The following is a 15,346-nucleotide window of genomic DNA, read 5'->3' on the forward strand; positions in this document are numbered from 1 at the left end:
GTCCACCGTGAGTCATTAGTTCCTTGTGAAGTCAGGTTGAAAATGTACTTAGTTTGCCTGTAGACTGACATTGTGATTCGAACACAATCATCCCATTACAGGCAACCGAACGTATATCCACCCGGATTCGCCAAACACCGGAGCACACTGGATGCGCCAGGAAATCTCCTTTGGTAAACTCAAGCTGACCAACAATAAAGGAGCATCTAACAACGTCACCCAGGTAAACCGAAGGAAATCCACTCTTACAAATAAATGCTTGTAAACACAGGGGCTGATTCCACCCCCCCCGCTCAACCCCGCCACTCCTCCCCCTGTGCACTCTGGCTGCAATAGGATTGCCAACCCTCCAGGGTTGGTCTGGAGTCTCCAGGAATCGAAGATCTGTCTCCAGGACACTGCTGTGTGCAGCCCTTGAGAAAAATCATTGGAGCATTAAAAAAGATTGGGGTCTTTTTTGTCATTTTCTTTGAACATTTCTCTTTACCAAATGTAAAAACTTTTCAAAATGGGGGCAAAGGAAAGACTGTTTGGCTGACAGTCAAGCATCAGCCAATTGGGCAATGAGTCTTTTTGCTTTCCAATTGGTGTAGAAGGGCAGTGCATCACAAGGATATATGTGTTGACCGACTAAGGGTTGGGAGTGTGGGGAAAAGTCATGTGATAAAACCTCCAGGAATACATTTAATCACAGTTGGCAACTCTAGGCTGCAGTGACCTGCACTCACTTGAATTTCTGGATTCAGGTCCATTTAAATGGCGTCAATGTGCCCCTGGAACAGGCTCAAACCTCCAGCAGGGGCCTGGGCCAAGCAGGTTGGGGGCTGCTGCTGCCTTGCCAATTCCAGCAGGCAGCTCCTCAGGGTGGAATGCAGTGGAAAGCAGCCATGGACAAGAAGGGTATGAGCAGCATTTGTGCCGGTGCTCACTGGACCCATGGAGTTGATATAGAAATGAATGCAGAGTGATTTACCAGGCCCCACAGTGAAGCTGTGCCCTACCACGCACAAAGCTGTTCGGGCTTTCTGGAAAAACATGTAAATATTCCAGTGTCAAACTGGCAGGCCCCTTAACAAGTTTATTGGTAGTGATTACTCCCCATCCCACTGCACCCCACCCCCCCACCCCCCCACTGCTTCCTTGGCATTGGGTCCCCAAGATGACCTCCAGGACCATGATCTTTGGGCCCCAACCAGATGGCCCTTTGAAAATCCAGCCCCTTGTCTCTTGTCTATCCCTGGAATTGGGGATGCTGAAATGCCCTTATCGGTCTTAATAAAGGGTTTTGTTTAATAGCTTAACTAAATTGTCAAGTATCATAGTGTAAGACACTTATCAGGGGAGAAACTAAGCATTTCTATCACCTGATTTCTGCTTATGCAATGAGACCAAGCACACTGGGTGCCAAACTGGAAGCAAGCAATAATTAGGTGTGGTCCCACTTTCATTCTCCTTCAACCCCCCCCAACCACCCTAACACACTCCCCGCCCACCCCCCCAGTTCCTACTCCCAGAACGTATCTGTGGGCTGCCTCAGTGTTGCATCAGTCGAAGTTGTCAGCCCTCCCACCGACTGGCACCCCCAGCTCATCAGATGAGGGCTAAGGTCAAATTTTGTACAGACATCAGGTGATCAGAGAACAGCACATGAAGCAATTGCTTCACTGACTTGCCACGCTTCTTTGGGCATAGTTCCACTGGTGCCAGGTGCACCGACATGACCACGCATGAATCTAGTGAGAATCAGCAGAAGTTCACCTTAAGTGGGCATTTGAGCCTTGGTAGGAGCATGCTAAAGTGGTGTTTCATAAAACCAGGTGGCAACGCAATGGCTTTCTGTATTCTCATGGCCTTCTGTGATTCTATTGCAGATGATTGTGTTGCAATCTCTACACAAGTACCAGCCGCGGCTCCACATAGTGGAAGTGAAGGAAGACGGCACTGAAGACCCATACCTCACAACAAAAATGCAAGCCTTCACGTTCCCCGAAACACAATTCATCGCAGTTACTGCCTACCAGAATGCAGATGTGAGTTTCAGTAAAAGTTTCATACATTTTTGTCAGCCAAGATTATTGAGGGGAGTGGGTGGGGTGGGGATGGTGGGTGGGGTGGGTTGGGTTGGTTGAGTGAGAGAATGGAATGTATTGTATCTTCCCAACGACTAATGAGTTGGGATATATTAGGGGTGGGCAATATGGTCTCCTGGAGATTGATTGTTACCTTCGGGAAAAACTTCCTGGATTTTTGCTGAGAATCTTTCAATCTGTCAGGAATGTAACACTGCTGGTGGTTGGTGAAGGTGCGCATAAGGTTGCGCCATCTAATGGTGAAGGTGATCTTAGACAGATCTCATGGTCTTTTCTTGCTCTTTTTTTCATACTTTTTTATCCTGTATCTTTAAACCATGGAGTGGACACATCATTAATGTGCCTTCTCCAAGTCTACAATACGCTCAAAACAGCCTGGAAGTCTTCTTTCCTCTGATATAGATATTATGTTAAATGTATCAGTGATTACGTTGTCGAAGTCCAATAACTTATCTTATTTACTAGCAATTGTGTTGTACAGCAATGATATTGTTAAGACAATTGCTTGTTAAAATAGGTGATGGGTATTGGTTCACCTATAAATGGGTACAGCTGTAACACTCCGGTGTGGAAGAGTTTGGGAAAGCTTGTTATACTGAAGAGCTGTTTTGAGAATAAACGAGCTTGAGATAAAAGACTAGCTCTGGACTCAATCTTCCATGACAAGCACTTATTGTGATTAGCATATTGCAGTGAGGAATCCAATGCAAGAAATACAAGCAGCTTTCTGAGCTTCCTATTGTACTGAGGCAGATCAGCAATTTCCTTTAGAATATAAAATGCCATCTGGTACTTTCATTTGAGTGCAAAGAAGGCCAAAAGGCATATGGAATATAGTTGTTGCTAGCTTAAGACGTTGAAGGGGGTTTCTCCTCCTGTGCTCACTGAGGTGCTCTGGTGGCAGGTGACCTCTGGTCAACTTGACCATTTTTCACACATTAGCCCAGTTAGTGAGAATCAGCAGGTTCAACTGGGAGAAGGGGACTATTGCAGCCAAGTCAATCTGCTCCCAGCTGATAGCCACTCGCAACTGTTTTGCAGGGGTCACTGGAAAGTGAAGGCGAGGGGGAAGCCTGGTGGATTCCCTGGCTCCCAAACAGTCCAATTATGGCATCCTGACTGCTGCTCCAGCTGAAATCAACTAATTCAGGACAATCATGGATTGAATTTGGAGGCTTCTCTCAGTAACTCCTTTCTAATGCACATTAGAGCAAGTCCTTGGGAAGGGAAGAGCACAATAGTTCATAAATAGATCTCTTTTTATTCATTCATGGGATGTGGCTAGGCCAGCATTTATTGCCCATCCTTAATTGCCCTTGAGAAGGTAGTGGTCAGCCGCCTTCTTAAACCGCTGCTGTCCATCTTGCATCGATTGAAAGTTGTCAAGAGTATATTACTGATTCATGTACTTAAGAAGTGGTGAAGAAAATGTGCAAAATTGAGAATTTTTATTGTTGAATTCACAATATGTTACCAGGCATTGGCAGGAACTTGAGAATACATTACATGAAAACTGGCTTATGGATCTCTCTTGCAATGCTGTGCAATATAGCAATTACCACTGGTGAAATTAGAAAGGAAATCTCTAGTATACATGTACATTGTTCTTTGATTTTACAAGAGGTATTAACTCATTGAATGTTTGTTTGTAATGAACTCCAATGAGAATAAGGCCAAATTGAGTCTGAATGGGTTAAAGAGATGCTTAAAATTTACTTAACCCTAGGAGTGGAAATGCAAGGAATGAGAATAGTTTTAAAAATCTCATCCACTAAACAGAAAACATGGAGCTGGCTTATTTAAAAAGATATTCAACCAGTAAAACTGCTGTAGGTAGGCAATGTATGGAGGTGTATAGGGAAATGTACCTGTGCTTAACTGTTTTGGAATATTTCCTTTCCAGATCACACAACTTAAAATAGACCACAACCCTTTTGCAAAAGGCTTCCGAGACAATTTTGATTCGTAAGTATATTTAGCGTGCAATATCGATACAGTTTTACTGTGCAGAATTGAAGGGAATAGGTATAACCTTGGCACAAGCTGAGAGGGTAGATGGTTAAAATATCACTGGTCACCCGCCCACCATGACAGTTTCCAACCTTAACTGGATTGACTGCAGGCTGTAAGGATATCCACCCAAAGCTGGTCCTTTCTCATACATGTATACCATGTCTCACTGATGCAATTTTAACTTGCCAGGCTAAGGGGGGAAGCCACTGTGCGTTTCCTGCCCAGCCACGCCTAGCAGATAAGATGTCCCCGAAAAATGTACTTCATTTTTCTTCCTTGTTGGCTAGGATGAGCAGGAGCTTCCCCCAGGCTCTGCAGAGAGACCACTGGCCTCCCAACTCAGCTTTGCCTCTCCCTTTCAGCACAGGCACCTCCTCAAACCACACCCCTGCCATATCCCCAATACTGACTTTTACACTGGGCACCAGTCCCTTGGGTTTTCCAGTAGCCTCGGGCTTCCACCCCCACTGGTTTTAGGCAGAAAGCAGTGCTGCACTGCACTGTTTCAATGAAAGTCTACAAGATAAACTGGTTCCCATTGATCTCTCAACTCTCCATCCCATCCCATCTGCTCTGCATGCACTCTGAATCAAAATCGAGGGACATATCATCTCATTGAGATTGGCGACAGCCCTGGGTTAGGGGATGCCAAGTGTGCACAGAGCTAAACCAACGTAACATACCAGTGAAAACTTTTCCACTGCTTGCACAGCGAGGACTGGTTTATCGTTGTGCTGGGTTATGTAGGAAGAAGTCAAGTTAAGTACTGGCATATTGAACCTGAAGTACAGGATCAACTCAATTCCAATTTCCCATCATTGGGCTCACCATCTACCAGTCAACCTCGTTGCAATGAAACCTGGATTATCCCTGTTGCAATAATTCTGGACTACCCTACTCTCCCCCAAAGTAGGATAGTCCAGAATTATTCTCGGAAAGTCCTACTTCTAGTTGAGAATTTTCTAGAATTCTGTAACCATTTCTTTGGGTATAATCCACCAATTTATTTTCAGTGTGTAATGTCTAACCATCTAGTTATCTAATCATTCATTTAGTGGACAGAGTGCATACATTTATAACTCAAGAAATTTGATCAGTACTGTGAGCAATTCTGGGCACTACTTCTAAGGATATGCTAGCTTTAGCAGGAGTGTGATGTAAATTTAGGAGAATGATATCTCTACTCTGAGGGTTAAATTACAAGGCAAGATTACGGTAACTAGGGTTGTATTCCCTGCTATTAAAAGGTTAATGAGGGACTTGATTGAAGCTTGCAAGATATTAAGAGGAATAGATAGGCAAGATAAAGAGGAACTATTTGTACTGATTGGGCAGTCTAGGACTAGGACATAGTTCAAAAATTAGAGCTAGACTTTTTCAGGAACAAAGTAAGGAAACACATCTCCACACAAAAACGATGGTAGTGGTGCAGAACACTCTCCTGAAAATGGCAATTAATACTAGATCAATTGTTAATTTTAAATTTGAGATCAATCGATTTTTGTTATCCAAAGGCATTAAGAGATTTGGGGAAAAGGCACGTCTATTGATTTAGGTTATAGATCAGCCATGATCTCATGAAATAGCAGAACAGCTGAGGGTGCTAAATGGTTTCCTCCTATTTCTATGTTCCTATGAACCCCCCTCTTTAATTGTTTCTTTCAGAATGTACAGCAATTCCGAAGGAGACCGACTAACTCCCTCTCCACCAGACCAGCAAAACTGCCAGCAGTTGGTCCCAGGGACAAGGTACCAGCCTTTCCTACATGATCAGTACATGAATGCCCTGCCACAGGGTAGGTACTATAATGGGGATCGGACTGTGTCCCACACATCCAAACACAGGGAAGATATTACAAACCCTCACCGATGGTTCATGTCGCCAGTACAACAGACCAGCACCAACAGGCTGGATTTCAGTTCCTACGATCCAGAATACACAGGGAATGCATTTATGACTTACAGTATGAAAGGTTTTCCTCCTCTTCAAGCAACTCCCCATGCTCTGGGCTACTACCAGGAGCATCCATTCAGTTCAGGGAATGCATGGGGTGCAAGGGGAGCTTCTCAGTATCACCACAGCAAGCCTGGCTCTGCACTGACCTGGTACAGACCAGTTGCTGATACCAGGCCAACGCTGGTCAACATAGAGGACAAAAGCAAAGAAACAGAGGACTCATCCTGGCTTGAGCCTCATTCTGTAAAGTCAGCAGACTCTTCAGATTCAGGATTGTATGAAGTTGATTGCAAACGGAGGAAAGTGTCTCCTTATACCTCAAGCACCGAGAACTCTCCCCCCAATCAGAATGGTGAGAAGTACGAGAAGGAAAATGGAAGTGATACTGGATACTACAGCTTTTACACCAACTGAATCGCTTCTATGGCAGTATTGGATAATTCCCAGGCTTCACAACATACCATATGATGACATCTGTGCTGCAAATGAACTCTGCATCGAGCCCTAAGACTGGTTGCTACCCCACAGCAGGGGGTGGGGGGGGGGGGGGGGGCGGGGAACACCCTTTTGTAGATCTTTAAGATCTAGAAAGTTATCTTAGCAATGTTGGCCTTCAGAGAGAGAGAGTGTTATAATCCTGTTGGGATTTTCTTTATGAGATTGGCGTTTCCTACACGGGGGGAGCTGTCTGCAATATTTTGAGGTGTATGAAGTGTTTACATTGAGAGTTTGTTGGTCAATATTTGATATAAGTGGGTGTTTGCAGGGAAATAAAAACACTTCATTCAAGCACGATTTTATCAATCCACTGAATTTTCAAGTCCGAATCTTAGGATCGCAACATAGAGGGAGAAATCGAAACTTGTGACAGTTGTATTCCATTTGAACCATTTAAATGGCTGGCAAGAGGCGGAGTCCAAATATGGTTAAAAACAAAAACAGAATTACCTGGAAAAACTCAGCAGGTCTGGTAGCATCAGCGGAGAAGAAAAGAGTTGACGTTTCGAGTCCTCATGACCCTTCAACAGAACTGGATATGGTTGTTTGGCTTTACTGTGTTTCAAGAAGTGTTGTTTAATTTTAAAAGTGTGCTTTTTAAAAAATAAAATTAAAAACCTACATTGCATTTTTAGGCAGCACAAACTAAATAAACATTATTGAGGTTTGCTGGCCCCTCCCCTGTAGAAAAACGCATATTATTGGGGTTGTGATGTAAATGGGCCAGTACCATAACTAAGTTTTTAATTGTTTTTAAATAAAATATCATGTTTCCACTGAACGAGTTAAATGTCCAGAAAAAGTAGCTGTTTAAGGTATTTTGCAATATTGGTTTTTCAATGGTACGTAAAAATTAATCTGGTTACACTCACTTTTTGCCTTGTTTACCTCTTTCCCCCTTATCCTTCAGATTTCTTTCTCTGATCTCTCATCCCCTTAATCACCACCTTCCCAGCACCCCCCACCTCTTTGCTGGGGTGCAGTCCCATGGCTTCAGTGTCTCAGCTAAATCTCCATTCTGCAGGATTGAGCCTGGAAATGAATGGAAATCTGGTTATTGATAATTGTGGTGGGCATCACTGCCAATCCCAGTCTTATCTTCACCCAATGCCAATTATGAAAGAGCATTCTGGATGGCAATCATGAGTGGGAAAACTGACTGATATTTTTCACCCTCCCCACTTGCAGCTGCTGAGATCAATCCTGTAACCCACACCACCATCTTGAGCTGAGATTAGCTACTCAGAATGGAGCAGGAATCAAATCTAGGTTAATTAGCGATTGAGTCTTTAGGAAGGGAAGAGCTGCTCTGTATCAGCAAAAATACCACATGAAGACCACATGTAAATATGTATATCTTATGTAATTATTTGGGACCAATTGTAAATGAATTCATTTATATGAACATGATAGGTCAAACAAGCAACCAATATTGGTACTGAATGCAAATGTGACTTAAAAGTCCAAAATGTACAACGAATGAATAATGTATATATTAAAAGAAAAGATTTCTCCTATTGTGTCAATGTTCAGTGTAGAACCACTCTTCAATATGGAGTTTTATTCTTAATTTATTCAAAAACCATTGTGTACATTACTGCTTTTGTACAGAATGTATATGTTTAATAAATAGAAAAGAAATGCACAATGGTTGTAGCTATTTCATTTTGTAATAAAAAAGGAGAAAACCATCAAGTCCAACTTTCCTTTGTTGAAATTTTTTTTTTTAAATTAAGCTGTTACCCAGGATTTCCTGTGGCATTTGGAGACACCTTTTGAATATAAGTACTGGAGAGTTATACCATATAATGCACAATATAAGGTTCTGTGGTTAAAATGGTACCGTGTGTAATACCACGTGTCCCTTTATGGCTGTAAGGATTAATTGATGTAAAAAGTACATCCTCAGGTCAAATGCTGTAAATGGGCACAACCTGAGGTCAGTCCTCACTAATGCAAACGGGCAAATTCTGAGGCCAGTTGTTGAGAGGTAGTTTGTAGACTGGCAGCCACTAGTAAATGCCCAAGGTCAGAAATTTAAGCAGGACATAACTGACTTTACCTTCTCTTTTCTTTATTGAAGCACAGTAGAAACTTGAAACAATGTCTAGCCTATCTGAACCTTACAGATCAATCAAATGCTTTATGAGATATGGCTTTTCGAAGTGGATATTTATTTTCTCAATCTCCAGGCCGTTGCCTTTGCTGTGAGCACTGTCTCTCACTGGGGACATTCTGTGCCTTCTGGTACTTTCCACATTTCCTAAGTGCCATCTTTACAGGCATGAGCCCATACTGTGATTGATACAAAGCACATTCAATTATCCCAGTTCATGAAGGATCTCAGTTCCCTCAGGACAGAGTCCATAGAGTAATGGTACCTCATTAACTCCCCATATTCCAAGTTCTTTCTCAACAGTTTAACCTGGCACTACCTGCTTCCCTCCAACATTGTCCCAAATGATAACTTTTCCCTTCCCTCAAAAGTTCATGTGGACCCTTCCCCCTCAACCCCCTTCAATGTTAACACTTCCTGCCCACCCTTCAACCGAGAGTTGTCATCCTAATTTCACCCCCTTCCTTTCAGGACTGTCCCTGGTTTTTCTCTCTTGTTTTCTTTATATCACAATCCTCTTCACTGCTGTCAATTCTCCTCCCATGGCATTCCTTTCCTTAATCTGTGCATTCTACCTCCTACTCTCCCTCCCTCTATCTTGCTTAACACTGGCACTTCCCTTCTCTCAACGTGCATTTTGTCCATGCCCCTCTACTTGCTATGCAGTCTGCCCCAATCATATCTACACTTGAATTTTCTCCCCTTTTTACTGCCCTAAAGTATTAGCCAAATCCTCTTAGCAATGGCCCACATCCTCTGCAATGGCAAGACTTCATGTCAACAGTACACTGAGGTGACAATTTGAGCCAGCAGTGCAGAATAGGTCTGCATTGGCCACGAGGCTCAGGAGGAGAGAGAGGAAATGGGCTAGAAGGAGGGACCTCAGTTGCACTGTTCTGTGGGGTTGGGGCATGAAGCAAAACAATAAGGATATCATCAAAAGGTAAATCAATGGGTAAATTTAACCATTTTGTGAACCAGGTCACATTTAAAATTTTGTGTATTCTGAACATTTGAAACGTCAGTCATTGAGGGGGAAAAATAGCAGACAAAATTGTTTTCAACAAGTAGTGGTGTAATTAGAGTTGAGGTTAACATACTCAGTACAAACTGAACCTCGGGTCTTCCTGGTCTGTGCAGTTTTACACTTTTTCATCCCCCATAATCTGATTAATAGGCTCCCGACAGGTCATTTAAAAAGCTACTTAGATGACTGCACGAACATGAAGCCAAACACGTCACTAAATGCAACGTCTCATCACTTTGCACTTATTAGTTTTAACTTGCATCATCTTAACGCCACCTTATCCTGTCCCAACAGTGCTTAGTTTTGTTTTAGTGCTATGTTTCCTATGGTACTTCAGATTAAAATTTCGATGTGTGTATTAATACCAAAACTTCATAAATAAAATTGGAACAGAAGTCTTTCTGAGCCCAGCAGAGAAAAGTGGTTAATGTTCCCCTTCCCATCACCTTACTCTGGAGACTGGAATAGCCATTTCAGGCCAGCAGTGATCCTCCACTACAAATGATTCAGCACCTTTCGCAATAGAAAATCAGTATTGTCGATGTCAGTAACAATGTATTGATTTTGCATTATTGTTTTAATGTGTGTGATTCACTAAGATGGAGAAAAATGATTTCGCTCCTTCTCAGCCTGATGAATCGCACATTTAGGCCATGGAGGGATTTGAAAAGATGATGGATGAATGGGACTTGGTGTGAGTAAGGATATAGGCAGCAGAACTTTAGATGGCCACAAGTTTATGGAGTGTTGGAGAGCAGCCAGGTGTGCATTGGAATACCAAGGTTTCTAACAGTCTCCAGAAAATATCAGGGAAGGGGATGAGTCAGTAGCTAGGGAATGAAGTTTGTAATGGAGACCGAAGATAATAACTTTGGTTCTCCCAATGTTTAATTAGAGGTCATTTTTGCACTTTTAGCGATGGATGTCAGATAAGTCATCTGATAATTTAACGACTGTGGAGGATTTGAGAGAGTTGGTGAGGTAGAGTCGGGTGTCATCAAATCCTTGGGGTATACCAAAGGTAAGTGCTCGAGCAGGAAGAGAAGCCATTGCAGGTGATAATCTGGCTATGATTTGATAGATAAGAATGGAACAAGGTGAGTGTAGTCCCACCCAGCTGGACAACAGTGGAGAGGTGCTGGGGAAGGATGGGGTAGTCAACCGTGGCAAAGGCTGCAGACAGGTCGAGAAGGTATGGTTTACCTTTGTCATGGTCATATAGGATATCATTTGTGACTTTGATAATACCATTTACTGTGCCAAGGGCGGAAACCTGACTGGAGGGATTCAAATATGAAGTTTCAGGGATGGTGAGTACAGATTAGGAACCCACTACATGTTCAAAGACTCTGGAAAAGGGAGCCCGAGATGGGGCAGTAGTTTGAAAAAGCGGTAGTGGTCAAAGGTTGTTTCTTTTTGGAGAGGGGTGATGACGGCAATTTAGGAGAGAGACAGAACGTGAGGAGAGAACTGTTAATACAGGGACCAGGAAGTGAAGCTAGGTGGTCATTAACTTAGTGAAATAGTCAAGGGAGCAGAAGGTGAGTCTCAAGGGCAAGCTGATCTGGGAGAGGGCATGAGGGTTAATGGTAGGGACACTAGAGAAAGTTGCGAGTTCAAGGCTTAGGGCAGTGGGTTGCTTCAGAGAAGGCTTGGATTGGTGGGCGGTGGAAAGGGAGAGAAGCAGCAGAGGCAGCTGATCAGATGGTGTGAATGTTAATGACAAAGAAATTCATGAGCTCCTCACAGCGTTGGAGGTAGAGGAGATGGGGAGAGGTGGGGGGGGCGCATGGTTTGGGTAGGTTCAGGTAATGAGATGGGTTGCAGTACAGGAAAGAAGCTGGGGGTTAACTTTGCATTCCAGATGATTCTGGAATAGTGAGTGGTTTTAGCATATGACAGGAGGACCCTATAATGTTTTTGGTGTTCCAGGCAGATCTGGCAGTGAATGACTAAACCTTTTTCTTATATTCACTCATAGGATACGAACATCATTGGCAGGGCGAGCATTTATTGACCATCCATAATTGCCCTTGAAGGTGGTAGCTGGATTCCATTTACAGTAGATACACTCACTGTGCTATTAGGGAGGGAGTTCCAGATTTTGACCCTGCGACAGCGAAGGAACCGTGATATGGTTCCAAGCCAAGAAGGTGTGCAGCTTGGAGGGGAACTTGTAGGTGGCAATGTTCCCATGCATTCTCCATTGAAGGTAAGGATTGCTATGCAAATCAGCTTACTTGGAGCTTGGGAAGAGGAGCAGGAATGGTCATAGACTAGAATCAATAAAAAAGAGACAGTAATGGAGACAGAGGCTAGAGATACAAAGGGAAAATTCATCAACCAATTTCTACCCTGCCCAGGAGAGCAAGATGGGAGCCAGAAGGGCTGTTGCAGATATGGGAGCAAGAAGGCACACTTAAAATAAAGAAAAATTCTTATTTCTATATCATACCTTTCACAACCTCAGGACATCCCAAAGCTTAGCAACCAATGGAACACTTGCCATGTGGTCACTGTTATAATATATGAAACCTGGCAACCAATTTTCTTGGGTTTAGTACAATTGAGAACCATTCTTCGAGCATGCAAGAGGCAGCTTTAACAAGACAATTGCAGAAAGATCGGAGAACGGCTAATAATGTTAACAAGAAGAGTGAAGCTATGAATGGTTATGTCACAAAGTATAGGTTCTCCAGCTGACCGCAGATTCAAACCACTTTAGACCAGGTCTTGCTGTGTGCCTGAGGTTTGTGTTGCATTTCAAACAGTACCAGAGCCAGCAGTTTAGCTCCAGCTTTCAAACCATGCAAAAACTTTCAATACTGTGCACCTGTGTGTGACGGAGCTGTCCACTGCCAGATCCTGTTGTGAATCAACAATTTTTCAATGGGAATCTAAATGTTGAGATCTGATCAGTCTCAATCAGTACATTTCCTTTATTTTTTCAGAAATACAATACACTAAAGATTATCTTTAAAGGTCATCTTCACAATATTTCAAAAACAGATGAAATTAAGCAAATTGTTCTAGAGAGGATGGCAAAGCTTAATGCATATTGTAATGAGTAAAATGCAACCTTATGCTGTATCAGCAGACTTGTGTGTGGATGAATACTGTGCTAAATACGAGTATGGTGGAAGCAGATTGAATTGTGGCTTTTGAAAGAGAACTGGATGATTTTCTGAAGAGGAAAAATGTGCAGGGCTATGAGGAAAAGGCAGGATAGTAGCACAAAAAAGCATTGCTCTTGCATGGACATGATGGGCTGAATGGACTCCATCTGTGTGGTTCTATGAATCTATGATAAGGAGCTTGAGACACTGGAATTCCCTCACTAAACCTCTTCACCCCCCTCTCCTCTCCTAAACTGTTCCTTAATATCTACTTATTTGACCATGCCTTTGGTCACCTGTGCTACCTTGTCTTTAAATAGCTGTGGAAAATTCTGTCTGATAATATTTCTGTGAAGTACTGGTTTTATTCTGTTAAAGGCACTATATAAATTCAAGTTGTTGCTGTTGAGTTACTGGGATCTTATTAAATGAGCAAATGAGGTTCATCATCTTTTTACTGCAATTCTTAAAAATCAGATCCATAACATGCCGATACTGGCCAGCTTATTTAAAGTTTATTTTTAAGGTTAACCGTATTAGATATTAAAGAGAAAAAAAAAACACAATAGGCATAAATCCTCAAACAGGTGCAACATTTAAATTGCTTTGTGTAAAGTTGCAGCACCATCTACTGTTAAAAATTTAAATGGACTTATCCCACATCCATGACACAAACATCGGCAGAAAAATAAGTTGTGGGGAGGACACAAGGAGTCGGCAATGACACAGAGATAGGTTAAGTGAGTGGGCAAAAATTTGGCAGATGGAATATTGTGAGAGAAAATATAAACTTGTCCATTTTGTTAGGTAGAAAAGCAGCATATTATTTTAAAGGAGAGGAATTGCAGAACTCTGAGGTACAGAGGGATTTGGGTGTCCCAGTACATGAATCACAAAAAGTTAATATGCAAATGCAGCAAGTGATTAGGAAGGGAAATGGAATATAAAAGTAGAGGTGTTTTGCTACAGTTGTGTATTTGGTAAGACCACATCTGGAGTACTGTGTACAGTTTTGGTTCACCTTATTTAAGAAAGGATATAAATGCATTAGAAGCAGTTCAGAGAAGGTTCACGCGACTGATACCTGGGATGGGCATGGATTATCTAATGAGGAAAGGTTGGACAGGCTGGGCCTGTTTAGAAGATTGAGAGGTGATCTTATTGAAACATACAAGATCCTGAAGGGATTAAACAGGATGGATGATGAAAGAATGTTTCCTATTGCAAGATTAGAACAGGAATGAAACCGGGTGGAGGACTTCAAATGTCCATCATCGAGTGCCTCGGTAGCACTACTGCTGACCGAGCTGGCTGAGTCCTAAATGACATAGCTGCTAGGCTGGGTCTGCGGCAGGTGGTGAGGGAACCAACAAGAGGGAAAAACATACTTGACCTCATCCTCACCAACCTGCCTGCAGCAGATGCATCTGTCCATGACGTATCGGTATGAATGACTGCCGCACATTGTGGGGACAAAGTCCTGCCTTCACATTGAGGATACCCTCCATCGTGTTGTGTGGCACAACCAACGTGCTAAATGGGATAGATTTTGAACAGATCTAGTAACTCAAGGCTAAGCATCCATGAGACCCTGTGGGTCATCAACAGCAGCAGCATTGTACTCGAACACAATCTGTAACCTCATGTCCCGGCATATCCCCCACCCAACCATTACTATCAAGCCAGAAGATCAACCCTGGTTCAATGAAATGCAGGAGGGCATGCTAGGAGCAGCACCAGGCATACCTAAAAATGAGGTGTCAACCTGCTGAAACTATAAACACAGGGCTACTTGTGTGCCAGACAGCATAATTAGCAAGTGATAGACAGAGCAAAGCAATTCCGCAAACAACAGATCAGATCTAGGCTGTGTAGATGGCACATCCAGTTGTGAATGGTGGTGGACAATTAAACAACACATTGGAGAAGGAGGCTCCACAAATATCCTCATCCTCAATGATGGAGGAGCCCAGCACAGCAGCGCAAACGATAAGGCTGAAGCATTTGCAACAATCTTCAGCCAGAAGTGCCGAGTGGATGATGCATCTCAGCCTCCTCCGGAGGTCCCCAGCATCACAGATGCCAGTCTTCAGCCAATTCGATTCACTCCACGTGATGTCAAGAAACGACAGAAGACACTGGATACTGCAAAGGCTATCGGCCCTGACAATATTCTGGCCATAGTACTGAAGGCTTGTGCTCCATAAATTGAAACACCCCTAGCCAAGCTGTTCCAGTACAGCTACAACACTGCTATCTACGCAGCTAGGTGGAAAATTGCCCAGGTATGTCCTGTACACAAAAAGCAGGACAATTCCAACCCAGCTCCATCAGTATCTCTCAATCATCAGTAAAATAATAGAAGGGGTCCTCAACAGTGCTATCAAGCAGCACTTGCTTAGCAATAACCTGCTCACTGATGCCCAGTTTGGGTTCCACCAGGGACACTCAGCTCCTGACCTCATTACAGTCTTGGTTCAAACATGGGCAAGAGAGCTGAACTCCTGAGGTGAGGTGCTTTCAACATCA

The 15,346-nt window shown here is 43.0% G+C and overlaps 1 protein-coding gene across 1 annotated transcript in view; it reads left to right on the plus strand.

Annotated features, from left to right (window-relative positions):
• The window catches only part of tbx21 (T-box transcription factor 21), a 34,126-nt gene extending 27,564 nt beyond the window's left edge, over positions 1–6,562 (plus strand). Inside the window, exons 3-6 of the mRNA XM_041173514.1 lie at positions 102–223; positions 1,872–2,030; positions 3,994–4,055; positions 5,769–6,562. Of these exons, the coding sequence (XP_041029448.1) occupies positions 102–223; positions 1,872–2,030; positions 3,994–4,055; positions 5,769–6,474 (1,049 nt within the window). The 3' untranslated portion in view covers positions 6,475–6,562. The remainder of the gene's footprint in view (positions 1–101; positions 224–1,871; positions 2,031–3,993; positions 4,056–5,768) is intronic.
• Positions 6,563–15,346: the final 8,784 nt, after the last annotated feature.

This window comes from Carcharodon carcharias, chromosome 23 (genome assembly GCF_017639515.1).
Source record: "Carcharodon carcharias isolate sCarCar2 chromosome 23, sCarCar2.pri, whole genome shotgun sequence".
In the NCBI taxonomy this organism is placed as follows: domain Eukaryota; kingdom Metazoa; phylum Chordata; class Chondrichthyes; order Lamniformes; family Lamnidae; genus Carcharodon; species Carcharodon carcharias.